General features: G+C 40.8%; 1 protein-coding gene across 14 annotated transcripts in view; it reads left to right on the forward strand.

The window, feature by feature from the left end:
* Window positions 1-20,734, forward strand: part of Cadps (calcium dependent secretion activator) — a 476,750-nt gene that overhangs the window by 434,296 nt on the left and 21,720 nt on the right. For all 14 annotated transcript variants that reach the window (XM_077795614.1, XM_077795616.1, XM_077795615.1 and 11 more), the window contains one exon: window positions 3,045-3,152. In XM_077795614.1, coding sequence (XP_077651740.1) covers window positions 3,045-3,152 — 108 coding nt within the window. The remainder of the gene's footprint in view (window positions 1-3,044; window positions 3,153-20,734) is intronic.

Consider the following 20,734-nt stretch of genomic DNA (forward strand, 5'->3'; position numbering starts at 1 on the left):
GGTTTTTTCGAGGTGTTTTTGGTTTTTGTTTGTTTTTTGGTACCAGGGATTGAACTCAGGGGCACTTAACCACAGAGCCACATCCCCATCCGTTTTTAAAAATATTTTATTTAGAGACAGGTTCTCACTAAATTGCTTAGGGCCTTGCTAAGTTGCTGAGGCTGACTTTGAACGCACGATCCTCCTGCCTCAGCCTCCTGAGCTGCTGGGATTCCAGGCATGTACCACGGCACCTATCCCTGGGTTTTTGACCAGGGAACTATCACTTAATCTTTCCTCAATGGCCCAATGGTGCAGGGCCAGCTCACCCTGTCCCCTTTTGTTCCAGACTCCAGTAATTAGAGAGTCTTTGTGTCTCAGGGTGCAGTCTGGCAGCCTTGTCCCTTATGCTTGGCACACCAGGGCAAAGGTCAGGGCCTTCTTACCAGCACGCCTGGGTTCCACCATTTGCCCATGCCCCATTCCTGGCCCATCAAGGGATGACAGACAAAACTCATTGGAATTGAATGTGAAGCTAGCTTAAAAGGAAGGTCGTTGGGAGTGAGAGTCTGAGGACTATGATAAGAGAAGTACACATTCTGTGCACAGACTTTATTATTTTCATCTTGACACAGCTCCACTGAGGACCCTTTTTACATCTTGGGTCTCAAGTAGATTGAAGAAGTAGATAGGGCCCTGGTGTGATATAATATCAGGAAGGGGAGTCAGGGGCTGATGTTGACATTGCAATTTATGGCTTTTGAGACAATTTCATATACATTATTTTAGCTGATGATCATAACAATCCTTGAAGGTAAGTCAGGAACCTGTTATTAGTCCCATTTTACAGGTGGCATAACTGAGGCCCAGAGAAGTCTAATGATTTGCATAAATTCCAAGGGTTTTTTTTTTGGTGGGGGGAGGTGGATTCAGTAATAATCCATGCAGTGTGCCTGAAGAGCTTTGAAAAGGAGGTGGAGGTAGGACTTGAAAAGGAGGTGGAGGTAGGACTTGCTCATTCATTCATAGATTTGTTCACTCTGCAATTATTTACTGGGCACCTACTATGTGCCAGGCACTATTCTGTGAGCTGGAGGTACAACAGGAAACAGACCAACGGTCCTTTATTCATGTATCTTATGTTTGGTGGGAGAAGACAGACAAAAAACAATTAAATAAATATATAGTACAATGTTAAGCTATTGATTTTTAAAAAATATTAAAAAAAAATAAGAGTCAACAGAGCTTCTTAACTACCTGGGTGAGATGAATCAAGCTAATTTTTTTTTTAAATCAGAGCTTTTTTAAAACTTAAATGAAATGCTCCTGTGAGGACAATAAGCCTTGTTGAAAGAAGGAATGATGAAAATAGCATCCTTCTAGATGTCTGTCTGTAACATCATGGGTTCCTGATAGATCTGCTGAACTTGGCTTTGGATCATAGCTCTAAGATGGCTGCGTGCACCCAGGAAAAGGCTGCATCTGCCACAAGTATCACAAGGGAAGAAATGGAAACAATAATAATAAGTTTCTCAAGTCCCCCAGGTAGGGGTCCCCATCCCTACTGAGAATGTCCTTTGATGTGCGGCTGCCAAAGAGAGAGGGGAAAGGTGCCAGTTTGGAATTGATAAGCTGACACTCTCATTGGAGAACCGCTATTGTTTCGTATCATAAAACTGCAACAATTATAGGACCATCATGGACCCTGCTCAATCCATTTGCTGAAAATTGCTTGAAAGTATAACACTTGACTACTGTGGCTTTGGGTTGTCCTCATTGTTTTTCAAATTAATACCTTGTCATTGTTTCAGCGGGTGTTAAGAAATGTTACTAGCATCCCGGGGGCCAGGGATTGGCCCTTTGCTTGATAATTGTTTGCTTTGTATGAGGGGGAAAAAAATATACAGTCCTACTGTTTCCAAACCTTCCTCATTTTCACCCTGGAAATTACACAGAAGTGTTAACTAACTTCAATTTGCAGTGCCTGACAGTCCCCGTCTTGTAGAGAAATGATACTTTGTGATCTAAGGTAAATCACAGTAATGAAAACTAATCTTTTTAGTTATTAGCAAACATACATATCTATTGTGGAAATTTAAGGGGATTGTGGCAGTTCTGCTAATGACCCATATTACAGTGTTTTAATAGGTTTCTTTGGAGATAACTTTGATTTTGACATCTCCAGCGGTGTACATCCTGAGATTTTTTTTTCTTCTACTTCCTTACAATAAGTCATTGCCTGAGTACTGGATGAACCACCTGCTTACCTTTCTAGAAAATCTAATTTATTTAAAAATCTTCCCCTCCTCCCCTAGCTTGCTGTGGTTCTTGGGATTTTTTTTTTTTAATCTTCAACTTTAAGGCTACATTAGAAAAGAAAAACTAATGTCTCCACTTTGTAAACTAATTAGCAAATTCTCACTCTATATACTCAGGTTAAACTATTCCCCAAAACGGACTTGGCCAGGAAGAGTTATAGTTTTCTTTCTTTCTTTCTTTCTTTCTTTCTTTCTTTCTTTCTTTCTTTCTTTCTTTCTTTCTTTCTTTTAATATTTATGTTTTAGTTATAGTTGGACACAATATCTTTACTTATTTATTTATATGTGATGCTGAGGATAGCATAGTGCTCTACCGCTAAGCCACAACCACAGCCCCTGATTATAGTTTTCTTTTTTAAGAGGAAAAGGAGACAGATAGTAAAGAATATCCATATGCATCATGGGGGTTTCAGTGGAAAGCCAGAGAATATTTCTGGTGAAGATACAGTGAAGATTCATCCATTAGATAAAATTGCCAGAAAACAAAACAAAAAAAAAAAAGAATTAACTGTAGGGAAAAAAAAAATCTGCAATTCCAACTCTCCTTTTTGCCTGGCTTAATTTCTGAAAAGAACAGGAAGGGCTAATATCAATTCCTACCGGTCTGGGCTGTGTGCTGCAAACCTAGTCCCGCCAAAACGGTGCAGAGGCTAGGAGGGGCTGCGGGTGGGAGCCAGGACAAATGGGTCATCCCTGAAGAGTCACTGTCTGCAAATCCCATTTTCATGTTCTCCTGTTTCTTTGCAGAAACCTGGAATGGATGTGGCCGACGCCTACGTGACTTTCGTCCGCCACTCTCAGGATGTCCTGCGTGATAAGGTCAATGAGGAGATGTATATAGAAAGGTTATTTGATGTAAGTAAATGCCTTCTCCTCCTTGAAGACCAAGGAGGAGACCCTCCAAAATGTGACAAAATAAGAGACAGGAGGATAAGTCACATTTTGAGAAAATGGATTGCTCCTGATTTCAAGCAAAATCTTTTCCTCTTCCTCTGCCTTAGGTGCCTATCTGTCGTGTGTCTGTTCTGAACCCACCCCTGGTGTGGCAGTGTCTCGGTCCCAAGGCTGTGTGTTACACGTAGGACAGCACGCAGGCGCGTCCCCGCACGGAGCTTATGAGGCAGCATCTGTAACTGGCAAAGACCTGATCTTCCTCCTTGCAATCTGGCCTCACATGAGGGAAGCTGGGGGGGGGGGGGCTACCTCCCCAATACCAGCAGTGGAATGGCATGCAGATGTGCAGATGTGCTGTAAATGTCACATTATTATGGCTTCAAAGATGATTTCATTTCTACAAGAGCAGAAATCCTTAGCCCTGGGTTTTGGCAAAGTGGTAGGAATTGATATTAGCACTTTTTCCTGCTCTTTTCAGAAATCAAGGCAGGGTTTGGGCAATAGTGACTGGGCCAGGTGCCTGTCTGAACAGTGGTGCCCTGCCCCCACCCACTCACCTGAAAAAAATGCATGGAGAAGCAGGTATTCCAAAGTGAGGACGCTGGGCTGCCAGACCCAGGTCAAACTTCAGATTTCTTATTTCCACTGTGACTACATCTGCACAGCAAAGCAAGCCACCAAGGCAAAAAGAAAAAAAAAAAAAAAAAAGAATCTGCTTTGGTCTCAAATTGCCTGCCTCTTTCAGACCAAAACAGATGGGGTTGCTTAATATAGCCAGGTATTTTGCTTCCCATTTTCCCCCAATTTGCCAGTGGAGACCCGGCCAGAGTGCATGGAAGCCAATGTCCTTGTCTCCGTGTGGCTCTAATTGTGCAGACTACTTCTGTCTCGTGAAACGTGAGCTCCTCCTGTCCAGGTTTCTTGTATTTTTAGTGCCAGCCGGAACATTAATGTTTTGGTCTATTATGGAATCCTTGTTTCTATATTTTTTCTTTGATTGTGTTCACCAATTTACACTGAGTTTTTGTGTGTGTGTGCGTGTGTGTGTGCGCGTGTGTGTTTTTGTTCCATAGCTAAGTGAGCTCATTGTTGGCACCGCTTTTGGATTCTGCAGCTTCTGACTTTTAAATGCTTTGTCTTCCAGCTCATTTGCTTTCCTAGTGTGTTGAAAAGGCTTCTCTCTCTCTCTCTTTTTTTTCTCCCCTTTTCCCAATCGTCCCCTCTCTGTGTTCCATACCCCTCTCCCCCGCATCACCTTCCTGCACCACAAAACCCTTCTTACTTTTTAATTCCCACTCGTCCTCTCTTGGATTAAAATGGAACTTATCTCTCATGTCAAATGTTTTATCACATTATATCAAGTGGCATGAATTAGAATCAAATAATCTTCCTGTGTACATCTTCTACCATGACCCACATCCACTGAGAACGCCTCATACATACATAAAGCTCACCAGCGGGTCCTCTCCCTTCTCTGCATGTGCGCCTTTATCAAAGTCCTGAGCCTAATATATCTGGGGCACAATCCCCCCCTCCCATAGGCATTGAAAACAGACAGGCAGCACCCTCGGGGTCTGCAGTTAGGAGTGTGGACACTCTTCCCCTCTCGGCTGAATTCAATTCCAAACCACAAATTTTCAAGAAGCCTGTGGATTGTTCTTTTCAATGCCTAGGTTGCCTTTTTTCTTTTCTTTTCTTTTCTTTTCCTTTGATCGGTTATCTTCTGATTATCGGTTTTGTGTGGCCCGCGTATGCGTGTGCACCCCTGTATGCGTGCGCGCGTGTGTATGCGCGTGCGTGCATGTCCCCGCACGAGCGTGTGTGCCATGATCTCGCTGGAACTTCAAAAACACCTAGTACTGAATTGGAGGCTTCGTCTGCAGTTTAACCTGAGACTTCATGGATATGAAATAATCCCCTCTTTTTCTTTCTTTCTTTTTATTTTCTTTTCTTTTTTGTTTTGTTTTAAATTTCAAAGTAGAAGAAGGGAAAAGAACTTTTTAAAGGTAGTCTTGCAAAAAGCCAGCAAGGCAAATGATCTCTTTGGGGGCTCTTTTTTAAGGAAAGGGACAACCCACTCTTGATGCAAAAAAGTAAAGAGTCCAGCCTTGGCAGCAGATTCAGAAGTTGAAAGTGGACATGCCTAACTGTGGGCACAGGCAGGCACATTTCCACCCCCTGGGCATGACTGCGAATGGATAACTGAAAGAAATATTACTAAGAAGATGCTTTTCAGAGAGCCAGTTATGTTCAGGGTCACTCAGGAATTCACAAGTGTCTCTGATTCCTCCACATATTCCACTGCATGAGCAACAGCCTGGGAACAATTGACCTTCTTATTGTCCCAATTTTGTTTTCCCAATGGAGTCCCTAGTGATTTTAAAGGCTGAGCCAATCTGACCATTGACTACAAATCTCTCCCAACCCCACGGAGCAGTCATTTTTTTTTTTTTAATTTTCAGGAGCTTATTTAGATACGAATTTCTTGGCCATTTACTTTTCTTCTTTCCAAATAATAACCTGATCCCCTAATTTACAGAATGAATATGTTGGTGCTAGGCAACCTAACTGATGTCGTGCAAAAAAAGTTATTGAATCTGTCAGGGATTTAAAACATTTGTCATTTTCAAAACCCAGAGCTTCTCAAAAAGCTTCATTACCATGCAGCCTCAGTAATTTAATTCAGTACTTACTGTTTTTCTATAATCTAGCAGCAAAACATCAGATTACCAACATGTTTGATTATTTTCGGCTTCTGTTTCCTCAAGCATCCTGTTTATTTCTTTGCATAGATGCTCTTGGAGACTCGTGTCCACTGAGCTAAACAAGAGGGTGGGAACATCAAGGCAGAAGGGGCCTGAAAGCTGCTGCCCTATGTTTCTGGCTGCAACGAACTTATTCTTTAAACTTCACGATGGTGGTCCTATAAACAATTGGCAGAAACCTTTTGAGAAAGACTTGTTGATCTGGGAGGTTTTGCTTCCAAATTGTTGCATTTTGATAAATGGCAAAAATGAATAATAGCAAATTAGCATTTTGAATGAAGGGGAAAAAATTTATATATATATATATATATATATATCTGTCTCTCTCTGAGATTGTTTGCTGTTGGGGGGGTGTTGGTTCTGTGGTGTCATTCCCAGGTTCTGTTCTGCTGGCATCTGACATTCAGAGGCATGTTCTAAGAATTCCTGTTGTGTTTTGAACTGTTTCAAGTCTCAGTTTTATTTACCTGGTAAATCCCTTGAGTTCTTGCTATTTGGATTGTTTCCTTTTTTGCACAATTGAGTGTGCCCTTGGAGAAAAGGCTGGATGGCTTTAGTGTGTGTTTGTATCTGGGAATATTCTGCATAATAGCTGGTCACTTAACGGTGCATGTTCTGTTTTAGCGAGCCCCCCCCCCCCCCCCCCCCGCATCCAGTAATCTTGAAGTCACTTCCTCTGCCTCATCTTTGTACTTGTGGCTAGAAACGGGTGCTTGGGGAAGATTATCGGCATAGTATTCAGGGCTCTATTTGGGATGTTCTGCATTTTTATTTTATTATGTAACGTAAGAATAGGCTTTCCAAATTCATCTTACAAAATTTTTTTTTTAAAACCAAGCATACTCTAGCTTTATTAGACAAAATACGTTTGGACATAATATTGCATTACCAGATTATTTTCCTGCAACAAGAGTTTCCCTGTTTATTGATCTAATTGGTTTGTATAGTCTTTCCATAAAACACTAACAATACTTTTTTGATAATGAACTTTAAATGGGACCTAACCAATCCAAAATAAAGTACTGATTAGAAAAGAATCTCCAAACTGTTACCCACGATATTTTAAATGTACATTTTTTAATCTATATTGTTTTTCTAAAAATCATATATGAAGAATGGTTGCATATTGTTCTCACTTGCTGCAAAGTAAGTTTCTTCTATTTAGAAACAAAATATTCAGAGATTTAAATCAAGAGAATATTCCAATATGTACAATAACAATGAATTGAAATTATATTAAAGTGGTGAATTTTTGAAAGGAAATCAGATTGCTATCAGTCTCAAGGGGAAGCTTGCCCTCCTCAGCAATTATTGCTGATTTTTAAAGAAAATATAAAACATGGATATGAAATAATCTCCATGTTCCTGCAGCAGCAGCTAAGGAGAAAATCACAAGCTCAAGAAATAACTCGAAGATAGCGATTTCAAGTTGGAGTATCTATAAATCATGCAGATGGCTTCCTGCACTCCACCCCCCCCCCCCGCCTTCTCTAGTGATTAATTCAACATCTTCCCCAAAACAAAAACATGCTTTTTGAAATGAGAGATCAGATCATCAATAGAAGCACCTAAGATTTTCAAGGTCTAAACAAAAATTAATTTATTTTCTTTCCTCCTTGTACTTCTTGAAGACACAGACTGAGAAGAAAATCAGGATTAAAAGAGATGTGCTTAGGGTGAATTCATCTGCTTAAACCTCACAGGCTCTGAGATGAGTGATTAAAAAGCCATCTCAAACTTGGATGGAATCCACACTGGTGGTGATGCTGCATGACACTGGCTTTCTGCAGGCCCCCGTGTCATTGTGAACCGGACCCAGGGAACATTTGACTGGAGATGATACATGGATTATCTAGGTCAATTATACACTTAATCTGCCTTCTGGAGGATTAAGTATTTGCAGATTGACTCCGCATTTGGCTTCTCCCTGGCAGTTATCAGATCAGGAAAGGGCCCCTTTACCCAACTGCCTTTAAGAACTTAATCAGGCAGCGCGGTCAGATTCAGATGGAGCTGCTACTCAGTATTCTTTGCTTTGCACAGACTTTAATTTGTTGTTCCATTCTCGAATCGTGTATGTGTCCAGCACAAGAATGGAGTGACTATTTCCCTTTAAGGGGGTAATTCAAAAAAAATGAAATCTGCCTATGGAAACATACTGGCAGTATTTGTATAGGAAATCACAGGTCACCTTATTTTTATGACCTTATTGACAGACAAGAGCAGATGTCAATCAAAGCAGGAGTCATCTTGCTCCAGGAAGTACTGAAGAATAGGCTACAAGGAGAGCAAAATGTTATAGCCATCATGTCCATCACCAGATGTCCAGGTGAGAGAAGTGACCTTCCAAAAAATGTAGGTTGCAGTTCTGGGGGTGATGATTAAAGAAAATCCAGGTAAATGACATAGTAGACACTGAAATAGTGAGTTATCCCCTCTATCAGAGGTAAACAGACCAGAGTGTCCTAAATGGGAGTTACTGTGTGACAATCTCAGACCTTGCAAGCTAGGTGACCTTGGACAAGGTATTTAATCTCTCTCAGAGCCTCCGATGATTCATCTAGATAATAAACAGAGCCTCTCTTGTGGGGTTGTTGTGAGGCTGAAAGGCCATGCCATACGGCATGCTGCACCCGGCTCAGAGGACACCTTTGGTAAGTGTCAGCCAACTCCACCCACCACCACCACCACCATCATCTTCATCAGCATCATCATTAATTGAAATGCAAATGCTCCCCACCCCAGCCCAAAGCCAGCCCTGTTTTTCTTGCTAAACAGAACTCCATCTCTGTTCTATGGTGTGTCAGGATGTCTGTCACTTTAAGATGCTAAACTCATCTTAAGATGCTTAGAATTCCTTGATGTACAGGAACCTGGTAGTCTTTCTGAATTGTGCAGAACAGTGATGGTCAGGAGGAAAGCCTGCATGTAAGTCAGACAGGAGGAAGAATCCTGGTGTTACCACCTCTGAGCTGTTGGGCCTCTGAGCTGTTGGACCTCAGGTGAATTTCTTAGTCTTTCTGAGGCTCAATATCTGCTTTTGGTGGGGGCAGAGGAGGGAATTGAACCCAGGGGCACTCTACCACTGAGCTATATCCCCACCCCCTTTTAATGTTTTATTTGGAGACTGGGTCTCACTACGTTGCTGAGGCTGGCCTCGAACTTTCGATCCTCCTACCTAAGCCTCCCAAGTTGCTGGGATTACGGGTGTGAGCCATCAAAAAAAAAATTGATTTCTTATAGTTGCTGTGAGGAGTAAATATAATGTAATTAATAGAGACTGGCATAGCAAATCATTTCTCATTATCCACATCATCTCTTAGAACTACTTGTTTGTTCAAGGGATTTTTGAAATGGCCTGTTTCTGTCTCCCTTACTAAAACTGCAACAAATTAGCAAATAAATCAATCCACCTCCTGAACTTCAGAAGGAATTGAGGTAGGAGGGAGACCAAGGGAAGGAAAGATTCATACCTTTTATTATGATGATGAAGTATTATAGACATTCAGAAAGCAGAGCTGATGAAAAATAAAATTCAATTTTGTGTTCCCAGAACTCTGAGATGATTACCTGAATATTTATTCTTTCAGATTTTATTCTTTGTGCTTATATTCCTTATGTACCCTTTTCCCAGAATGAGTAAACAAAAAAGAGTTGCTTTCTCCAAGTTCCCATGCCAGTAAATGTTCAAAATTTCCATTTTCTCCCCTAAATTCTCTCTACAACTGGCTGGTTCAACCAAGATCTGACACAAAGTCACAGGGCAGGGTCGTGATGCCACCTCAATCTCTTTTTGAGTCATTGCTGGTCCTTTTCCATGATCCTGACTTGTGCAAGGGACCACCATGCCAGTTGTTCTACAGACTGGAGGAGTTTATTACTATCTAAACATAGAACCGATTTGTTGAAGAAAAAAAAATCATGCTGAATTCAACCAAGTACTTATCTTAAACATAATTAGTAACTTAGCAGAATTCAACCCAGGATTTTTTTTTTCAAAGCTGTTCTCTGAATGTAAGGAGAATGTCTGAAGCCAGTTTAAAAAAAAAAAAAAATAGCGAAACTGGAAGAAACCCACAGAGGCCAGGTACTAGTTGGCCATGTGAAGAACTGCAAGGATTTTATTTCATGTAATAAGATACATATATCTGAGCTGAGTGGATCAATCTGAGGCTCCTGATCTCCAGTTTCTATGTCGCTGTAATTATTTCTTTTTCTTTCTTTCTTTTTTTTTTTTTTTTTTTGGTACCAGGGATTGAACTCAGAGTGCTTAACCACTGAGCCACATCCCCAGCCCTATTTTGTATTTTATTTAGAGACAGGGTCTCACTGAGTTGCTTAGCACCTCGCTGTTGCTGAGGCTGGCTATGAACTTACAATTCTCCTACCTCAGCCTCCCAAGCCCCTGGGATTTCAGGTGTACACCACCACTCAGTAATTATTTTGGTGACATCTTGGTCTAATGTCTTTAATACACACGTAGCCACACCATTAGGAAGGTCTCTTTGTTAATTCTAAGATTTTTTTTTCCCCCTGGGGTTATCAATCTGAAATGAAGCCTTCCAAATTAGTCTGATGCTTAACTTTTTCATATTCTTCAGTTCAAATGTTAATTGAACTGTAACCTCATCTCTATAAGCCTCAATTATAAGGCTAGAGAGCATATTGCCAGTCTGCCAGGACATCCTGTAGAATCTGTGTAATGATAGATATTGGAATGGAAAACAAATCCAAAATTCAGTTAGGAAAAGGAGAGAGAGTTGATTGTTTCACCATTTTGAGTCTCCCCACACTCCTCCAATAAATTCTTGATTCTAAGTCATGCCCTAGGCCATGTATTAGAGCTGCAAAAGAGTGTCATTCCCCAAGAATTCAGGTACTGTGCAAGAGTCAAGGAAAATGGGAAGTGGATGGCCCATCCCTCTTACCTTCACAGGTAATGTTACCTGCCATATACATACAAGGGGCAAACGTGCATGCATATGCGTGTATATGGCGGGTGTATACTGTATGAAGACCAGGATGTGCACATCTGTTTCATCAGTGAGTTCCCTTAGTTAAAGCAAAGCATATATCCAGCCCCATTGTAAGTTCTGTTCAGATTCTTACAAGTCCATCACAAGATTTTTTCCAAGCTCAAATTGCAAAACAATCAAAGTTTGTCTTCAAGTGTGTTACCCTCCAGGGCCACTCAAATACCCAGTGACTTCCTGCCACCCACCATCCAAATCTGCTTTCCATGGATTTAATCATTTTCATTGCCTTTCTTGGAGTACTTGCAATTTTAACAAGTTTTGTTGTTGTTGTTGTTTGTTTGTTTGTTTGGGTTGTTTTGTTTGGTTTTGGTTTTGGTTAGGGTTTTGCTGTTGTTGTTGTTGTTGTTGTTTGTTGTTTGGTACTGGGGATTGAACCAAGAGATGCTTAACCATTGAGCCACATCCCTAGCCCTTTATAATTTTTATTTTGAGACAGCATCTTGCTAAATTGCTAAATTGATAAATTATTGAGGCTGTCCTCAAACTTGCAATTCTCCTGCCTCAGCCTCCCAAATTCCTGGGATTATAGCCACCACACCTGGCTTTAACAAAGTATTTGACCAAAGGAAGAAAGGTTTTGTCTCTCTGTGTATCTCTGTAGGATGATAGAAGTAAACCTTATTAGGATGAGAGGGGAGATGACACGGTGTTTTGATGCTTTTAATTGCTCATTGCAATGAATCTCATATTCGAATCCTCTTACCCCATGGCCTCCACAGGTAAATGATAGCAATTAATTCCTTTGATTTGGGAGTCTTAGGTCTGGAAATACCTTTCACATGAACATGAGAATTCTTCTTTCCATGCTGAGAAGTTTCAGCATACAGAAAAGATAAGGGGACATTAATAATTTGGACTAATCATCTAAAATGAGTTGATTCTACCTGAAAGGGATTGAGTGTTCATTATTTTTGATGCGGTTGTCCTCACAGATACTCTGGTGTAGCAAAACATCAAACAATTCTCCTGTAATCTAGCTACATCCTTTCAAAGTCATTCACAGAAATAGATCTCATTTACTTTAGGACAAACCTTACATAAAACCAGCCGTGAATTTTCTCTGTAGCTTGTGTGCCACGGAGAGTTTTGCTAAGTGTCTGTATCAGAACAGCTTTCTGTGTTCCAGGAGACATTTGGTGAAGACAGTTAATTTGTTTTCTTTTCCAGAGGAGAATGTTCCATTAATCACTGTTAGAAGCCAGGCTGATTGCTCTATTACGTTAAGGTCACAGTATTCTTGTTAACATGACCCACACACTACTTTTGTGTCTTAGAAAAGATTTTTTGTTTTTGTTTTTTGTTTTCTGGGTTTTTTTCCCCCATGCCACAGACTTATGGCATAGAAGCAGAAAGTGACAGACTCTTATACATGCTATGCATGTGCACACACACACACACACACACACACACACACACACATACAGAATAGCCAAGGCACATTGTGTAGAACAAATATTATCACATTGTGTTGCAAGAAACGAGATGTACTAAATCCTCAGATACTTCCCGTTAATTAACCAAGTCACTATTTTCTCCCTGCCAGGCTCTGTAAAAGCTATGACTTCTATCAAAAGGTTTTGCTGTCTGTCAGAATCTAGACTCTTAACCAATCACTCAATTTTTTTTCTGCATGAATGAATTTAATGTAAGTTCTTGTTATAAGTTCGTGTTATTCAGAGTTCGGTCCATGGACTCTTAAGCTCAGCAATACCTGGGAGTTCATAAGAGATCCATCATCTCTGCCCCAGCCCAACCCCAAACAAGTCATAATCTGCATTTGAACAAGATCTTCTGGTGTTTCAAATGCATACTAAGATTTGAAAAATGCAGGTAAGATCAGTGACTTTCAAATTTATGTTCCCCATAACTTACAGTAAGAAACAAATTTTAGAGTCAGGGTATAGCTCAGTGGTAGAATATTTGCTTGGCATGCAGAATGCCCAGGATTCAATCCCTAGCATCACAGGAAAAAAAAAAAAGATTAAATAAAAATTCACTTTGCAACATAATGTATGGATACATGCACACATGTAAAGAAAAAAAAGTTTGTGAAACAATATTTGCCCCTTACTTCATATAATACAGTCTGATAATGTTCTCTTTCATCTTTCAAAACATGTTGGTGATAGCAAATGAAGCTATTTCACTGTACACTAAGAAGTTATAAGCCTCAACTTTAAAATGCATTTGGGCCAGACACGGTAGTGCATGCCTGTCATCCCAATGGCTTTGGAAGTGAGGCAGGAGGATGGCAAATTCAAAGCCAGCCTCAGCAACTTAGCAAGACCTAAGCAACTCAGGGAGATCCTGTCTTTGAAAAATCTAAAAAGGGTTGGGAATATGGATGATTTTGTTCCAAAAAACAAAAAATGCATTTGGAACAAAATTTCTCACTCTTGGCTGCTAGTGACATTTTGAGCCAGATAATTCTTTGTTGCAGGTGCTGTTCTCTCTATAGAAGGATGGAGCAGTGTCTCTGACTTCTATTCTAGACACCAGTGGCAATCACAACCCCCCCCACACACCAGTGGTGATATCAACAAATGTCCCAGGTAGGGCCAAATTTTCCCTAGGGGGAAAAAATCACCTCCATTTATGAACCACTGATCTGGATGAACCAGAAAACTGGTCACTGCTAGATGTGTACAAGGAACCCTTCCTCTCCAGATGTCACAAGTCCCTCTGCCACCCCCACCATAACAAACATGACACACACAATGTAGCAACAACAAAGTCAGGCTTATTCATTGTTAAAATGATTACTAAAGAATTTCATTTGTCAGCCGGGCACTGTGGTGCACGTCTGTGATCTCAGCAACTGAGGAGGCTGAGGCAGGAGGCTTGCACCTTTGAGGCCATCCTCAGCAACTTTGCAAGGCCCTAAGCAACATAGCAAGACCCTGTCTCAAAATAAGAAATAAAAAGGGGTTGGGAATATAGCTCAGTGGTAAAGTGTCCCTGGGTTAAATCCCCAGCACACTACACCCTCAAATAAAAAGTGCAATTGTCAACCCAAGGAATTAGCTTGAGACCTAGTCTACAAAATACATAATGTCCAGAGGACTTCATGCAGTGACAGGAAAAGCTTATGAGACATTTCAAACTCTCTTCACCTCTCTCATTGGATCTTCCCCAAAAGTTCCAATAGGAGCCAAGGGGAAGAAATGTAGGGGCGCGTTAGATCAACAGTATGGATTCCCTCCATCCTTCTCTTTTCTTTCCTTCTTGTAATTATATGAGGATCTTGATTTTAAAAGAGGAAGAGAAAAGAAAAGAAAGGGGAAAAGAAGTGGTCGCTTCTACCATGTTGCTGCAAGTCATTTTTTTATGTGTATCCAAAAACTTGAAAAGAAGGCTCAACTTCATTCATTCCAAATTCCCAACTCAGAAGAGTTAACATGTTCCTGCTCTTCTGTTAAACTCTTACTGCTGTTGATTAAAAGTCCAGTTGATGGAGCCTCATGATCCACCTACAGTATGAAGGTTCCTGGATCCAAAGACTCCCGAGGAGAGTGTTACCTGCCTTTGGCAGAGACTTTCACTCTGACCATCCCTGGACTAAAGCTCGTCATATCAACAAATCTCCAGGTCTTACCCAGGAGGAATTCTTATTAATTACCAGATCTGTGTCCCAACCAGGGCAGAAGAGCCCCTCTCATTAATTTTGTAGGAGGAGGAAAAAAACTGTTTTAGAAAAGAACAAATAATATGTAAAATAAGTAACATTATTCATGAGTTGTTTTCTAATGAAACTCTCTAAAATCACCCTTGAAGAAAAAGAAATCTCACTCCCTTGGGTTCAGAAAATTCATTCTGTGGGCCTAGGCAACCTTCCTGCGAAAGGAATGAGACTTAAGTGATTAGCTGCTTCCCTAGTTTGGGGAGCTCTAGACCAAAAGAAAAGAAAAGGAAGTTGTTGCTCCTTTTTCCACCTGGGGCGATTGTTCTGTAGAGGACATGGGGCCATATCAGGGGACATTTTGGGTTATCACAATTTGGAGTTTGGGAACATATTATTGGCATGTGGTAGGCAGAGGTTAGAGATCCTGCTAAAAACTGAAATACTCAGCATAGCTCTCCCTACAACAATCAATGACCCACTCAAAATGTCAGTGCTGTAAGAGATTGGTGGGGAACAAAATGTTCTAACACCACCACTTCCTCCACAACCCCTCTTTTTTTTTTTTTTAGTATCTGGAACTGAACCCCCAGGGTGCTTAACCACTAAGCCACACCGCCAGCCTTTTTTTATATTTTATTTAGAGATAGGGTCTTACTAAGTTGCTTCGGGCCTCACTAACTTGCTGAGGCTGGCTTTGAACCCACAATCCTCCTGCCTCAGCCTCCCAAGTTGCTGGCACTACCTTTGTCTTCAATGACTTTGGCTGTTTGAGTTTTGACTTTAGGAAACCCTTATCATTATCATGTGAGTCCTTTTTTTTTTTTTTTAAACCAAGGGATTCTGGTCACTGCCTCTGAAGAATATTGTACGCATCAGATATCTCAGAAAGTGATCTCAAAAGTCCTTTTGATAAGCTTCCTCCTAAAAACATCTTTTTAAGGGTCTAAGAGATAAAACCCAAGGAATCATTAACACCTAACTTTCTCAGCTTGAACTTAAAGCTCACCCATGTGTAGTTCCCATGGAGCTTCAGTACTCCAACAAAATCTCAGATCTTGTCAGTGAAACGAATCACTGCATGTTTCCTCCTAGAAGATGCACCTTGGATCTTTAAGGGACAGGTCCTTCATATCATGCAGACGTTAAAAGCACCCGCTTGGCATTCAAACAGCTCTGAGTTCAATTTCTGGGTCTGCCACTCACTAATGCTGTGATTTCAGGTACGTTACTTTATCCTCCCTGGGGCCTCAATTTTCTCCTCTGTAAAAATGTGGATTAAACACAGTCCCCAGCTCTTTGGATTCAGATGACTAAATTGAGGCAGGACCTATAAAGCACAAACCACAGTTCACGGCACATAGAAACTACTCCAGAAATAGTTCTCCTCCGCTTCCTCCTTCTTTGTCTTCTTCTTCTTCTTTCCCTCCTTCCCTTTTCCTCCTCCTCTCCCTCCCCTCACCCTCCTCCTTCTTCTCTTAGAAGTGGTTGTATAAAAACCAGCATAGAGACTTTACCCAATGCTAAAGTGGCCTTTGCGGCAGAGAAAGTTAAAAGTCATGATAAATTCCACATCAATAGTATTTTAAAAGGCAGAGGATATGATATCAGGCAGCAAAAAGTCCAGTTGTGCCTAATCAAGCAAGATCCAAATGAGAGGGCTGGGGGTATGGCTCATTGGTAGAGTACTTGCCTAGCATGCACAAGGCATTGGGTTCCATCCCCAGCACCAAAAGATAGAAAAGGAAAAAAGATTCCAATAAGATGAAGACCTCAGAGAAAGGGCCCTGAAGGCAGATATGGGATGGAATTCTACATTTCTAGGACTGGGGGAAAGGAACCAGGTAGGAGTTTATAATTAGACACTAAGCCAGGAGACATTTGGGCTTCCTCTGGAAGCATCCTGCTTCATCAACACTGTCTCCATTAGCCTTAGTTAGAGAGGCTTCTTTCTGGAGATGTTGTTGAAGAACACTGGGGTTATGAGGTCTCCAACTTAAGGGTATAGATATCTGCTTTGTAGGCATTTTCTGTTCTGTAACCTCTGGGGCTACATTTTTATGTTACTGTAGACTGTGTGCTTTCAATATGTGCTTCTTAATCCAGAAATGTACGTGAGAACTCCTTATGTCCTTTTTTTGATTTTAACAATGTCTTCATCCCAGCTATCCACCAAAAATCCCAAGTCTCTAGATCTAAAGGAGAATTCAGACATCTGTTTGTTGAAGTTGGTTCCAAGAGATTGATCTGGTCCAAAATGATTGCCTTAAAGAGGTTCTCCCCTGTGAGTGATTTTGTCCCCCAGTGTGTGTGTATGTGTGTATATATATATTTTATTTTATATATATGTGTGTGTATATATTTTATATATATATAAATATGCAGAGACTTTCTGGACTATCACAGTTGGCTGCTGGGTTGGGAGTGGAGATGCTATTGCCCTCTCATGTGTGGAAAGCAGCAGATACTCTACAATGCTCAGAGACAGCCCCCTCCAACAACTACCTGTCAGGATGTCAATAGTGCAGAGGTAGATAAATCCTGACATAGAGAATAAAAGATACTAAAAGACATATTGATGAATAAAATGGACCCCATCTCCTGAAACTATGGGTGCTCCCTCCCCATCCCTGAAAGCATGGATTTTGCTCACCATTACATCAGAGTCTGGCATATGGAAGCACTCAAGAACCATTTGTTAGACAGGTATTGACAGCTTTGTAAAGTATATTTTCAATTCTATGTCTAATCCTAACTTGAAAATAGTAATTAAGCACTTTAAGGAATCTCTCTATGAATGTTTTGATGATCACTTAAGTTTTTTTAAGCCTACAAGGTATGGTGCTCTGGTTAATTTAATGGGGAATGAATTATTGGGGGGCCCATTTGATTCTCTGGTTAATTTGAAGATTCATTGGAAAACATTTTCTCTTTCATCTGCTTTTGAAATGATTTCTAATATGTCTTAGTTCTTACTGAGCATTTGAAGCAGAATCTAATTCTCTGGGTCAGAATATTTTTTATTTTTTTATTATGGCTTCACCCTACTTAGCCCTTAGTGACACTATCTGGTCATAAAGATGTGAGAAGAGTGAATTATCCAGAAATGCACCACTTTTAATTTCTTCAACTCTGAATACAATGTGTTGTACCTTTTCCTATTCCCTGTCACACAGAAGATACCATGCTCAGCAGTCCAAAGCACATTTTGAAACCTTTTTTTTTTTTTTTTTTTTTTGATACTAGGGATTGAACCCTGGCCTGCTTATCCAATGAGCCACATCCCCAGCCATATATATATATATATATATATATATATATATATATATATATATATATATTTCATTTAGAGACAGATCCTAGCTGAATTGCTTAGGACCTCACTAAATTGCTGAGGCTGGCTTTGAACTCATGATCCTCCTGCCTCAGCCTCCCGAGTCTCTGGGACTACAGGCATGTACTACTATGCCTAGCTGAAAGCTGCTCTTTTGATTCGATCCCTAAGGGGACTTTTGTGGGGAGGAAAAGCAGCAACTTTCTCCTAAAAGGTCAAGTGCAAACAGGGAGAGGAATTCCAGTTAATTAAAAGTTCTAACAAATGGCTGTTTAATAATGACAACATGATAACATTTATTTATTTATTTATTCTTTATTTAATATTTATGTCTATTTTCCTAACTGTACATTGCAGACAATAGCACTATTATATTCAAGATACTACATTAAATTCTCCTGGTAGCCCTAGGAGGGACTTTCTTGCTCTCCATTTTTTAGTTTTTTTACATTTGATTGGGGCTGATGAAAGCCAATATTTGCTGGGTGCTACCTGCGTAACAGGTTCTGTTCTGGGCAGTTAAATGTCGTAATGCAGGTAATTTTTATGACTTCCTTGATAGGTAGGTAGTTTTTTGCAGATGAAGTTTTTCAGAGCCAGGCATGGTGATGCATGCTTTCAATCCCAGCAGCTCAGGAGGCTGAGGCAGGAGGATTGTGAGTTCAAAACCAGCCTCAGCAATTTAGTAAGGCCCTAAGCAACTCAATGAGACCCTGTCTCAAAGTCAAATACAAAAAGGGCTGAAGATGTGCTTCAGTGGTTAAGTGCCCATGGGTTCAATCCCCAGTGATTTTTGTTCACTGACTGGTAAATTCACTTCACCAAATTGAGAACCCTAAAAAGTGGTCCATCCTAGATCCAACCCTTTTCTTTCTGACCCAAAGAGTGGACACTTGACCCTACGGTCTTAGGGCAGTGGGGAAGCTGTACTATTCCAATATGTGCTTCTCACATCCAGAAGTCCCTACTCCACTGAACGCTCTGCATCCCAAATCCATCCCTGGGTTTCTTACCTGAATAATCACTATTTCCGAACGGGATCTCAGCCGTATATGAGACAGAAATTGCCATTCAATGATCCTCAGAACGTGGCTTATTAGTGATGGCTTGTCCACTAACAATGACGGGAGTTGCATAGCTAATCAGAGAGACCCCCGTAATGAAAATTCACCATCCCCTGGAGCAAACCTCCTCCTGAACGTGAGGATGTTGTCACTGGGGTCAAGGTCCATGAATGCTGGCAGAACCTAGGCCTAAAGATTGGGGAGGCGGGGGACAAAAAGCACCATGGTAGCCTGCTCCGGGGAGAAACCTCAACTTGACCTAAAGGGTCTAGAGCACAGGAGGAAATCTCACACACCATATGTACTGCAAGAGTCCTTTCTAGCTAGGCCCAATGGAAGGGTTTCAGCTTTCGATCTCTGTCTCCCTCTCTTGTGAGATCTTTTATCCCCTAGGAACAAAGTTTAGAGATTTATTTGGGAGGGGGAATATGATGGTCACACAATGCCATTTACATCCCAGACAGTTGATAAATGGTTTAAGGTAGCAGCTTAAGTTCCTTAAGCAAAGCTTGACACAGTGGTATTATTAAACAACAATGCTCAAGATTTTCCTACGGGGCCCTGTTGATTCTTTTAACTTACCCACATAGCTAAGTTTTGAATGGCACTATGAGGTTTCACAGATCAGTTGTGCTTCACAGGGGAGGAAAAAAGTAATCCAAAATTACAGAATAACATGGTCATACAATCTGTGCATAATACAATCCGAGTTGCAACTAAATCATTACGTGGTCATTATCCAATAATGCCTAAGATGTCAGCAGTGTGAAAATTTGAGATCGGGTATCGCTCAAGCCCTTCCTTGATTTATTTCCAGCCAAAGCTTACAATAAACAATGTGACAAGGTGCAAAAAGAGGGAAAGGGGAAGGAAGGAGAGAAGAAAAAAGCAGGAAGAAAAAAGAGAGAAAGGATTTTTTCCCCCTCTCTTAAAGGTTTAAAGAGCCAACTCTTGAATGTAGCAAATCCCTTGGCCAGCGGAAAGTGGTGTATAATGCATTGTTTCTAAAGAGTTTGTTTATTCAAAATATGTCTGGTTTGGGTATTCAGGGTTCTAAGGGACTGGGGGCTCCAGGGCAGTGGCTGAGGTTAATGAAGTTCACTCCTGGTGGTTTCCTAACGCCACCAAATAGTGGTGACTGAGCACAGGGGGACATGGATGTGGACGTGAGGGAATTCTTCCAGAGGCTCCCCCCACACACACTTGGCCTACGTGGAACTAGACAAACGGAGGCCTGTGTCATTTGTTGGTGCAGATTAGAAATAAATGTGGGCATTCGGCTTAAAGAACTCACTGACGGCAACATGCCCAAGGAAATGTCATTATGTATTTAAGCACAGTCTTTGTAAGCTTGGCCAGGCAAGGAGGTTTATCAAAAGAAATATGTAAATAACACAACCTGCTTTATAAAGGCAAAGAGAATCAAATTAATCCAAGACATCCGTGACATAATACTATTTTCTACAACTAGCTTATTCTTTTTATAACTTGAGACACAGAGCCTTGCGGTCCAGGGGGCAAAACAATGGCTCAAACAAAACAAAAACCAAACAAAACCCCAAAACGGAAAAAAAAATAATTAAAAAATAAAATAAAAAAAAAAAAAAACAAAAAAAGACCCAGGACATCCCTCAGTCCCTACCAAAGAACTCCAAATGAGTCTCCAGCCTCATGCCCAATATTATTATGAAATCTAACATTGTCGTAGCCAAAGTTGGCTTGGTC

This window comes from Urocitellus parryii, chromosome 3 (assembly GCF_045843805.1).
Source record: "Urocitellus parryii isolate mUroPar1 chromosome 3, mUroPar1.hap1, whole genome shotgun sequence".
Classification (NCBI taxonomy): domain Eukaryota; kingdom Metazoa; phylum Chordata; class Mammalia; order Rodentia; family Sciuridae; genus Urocitellus; species Urocitellus parryii.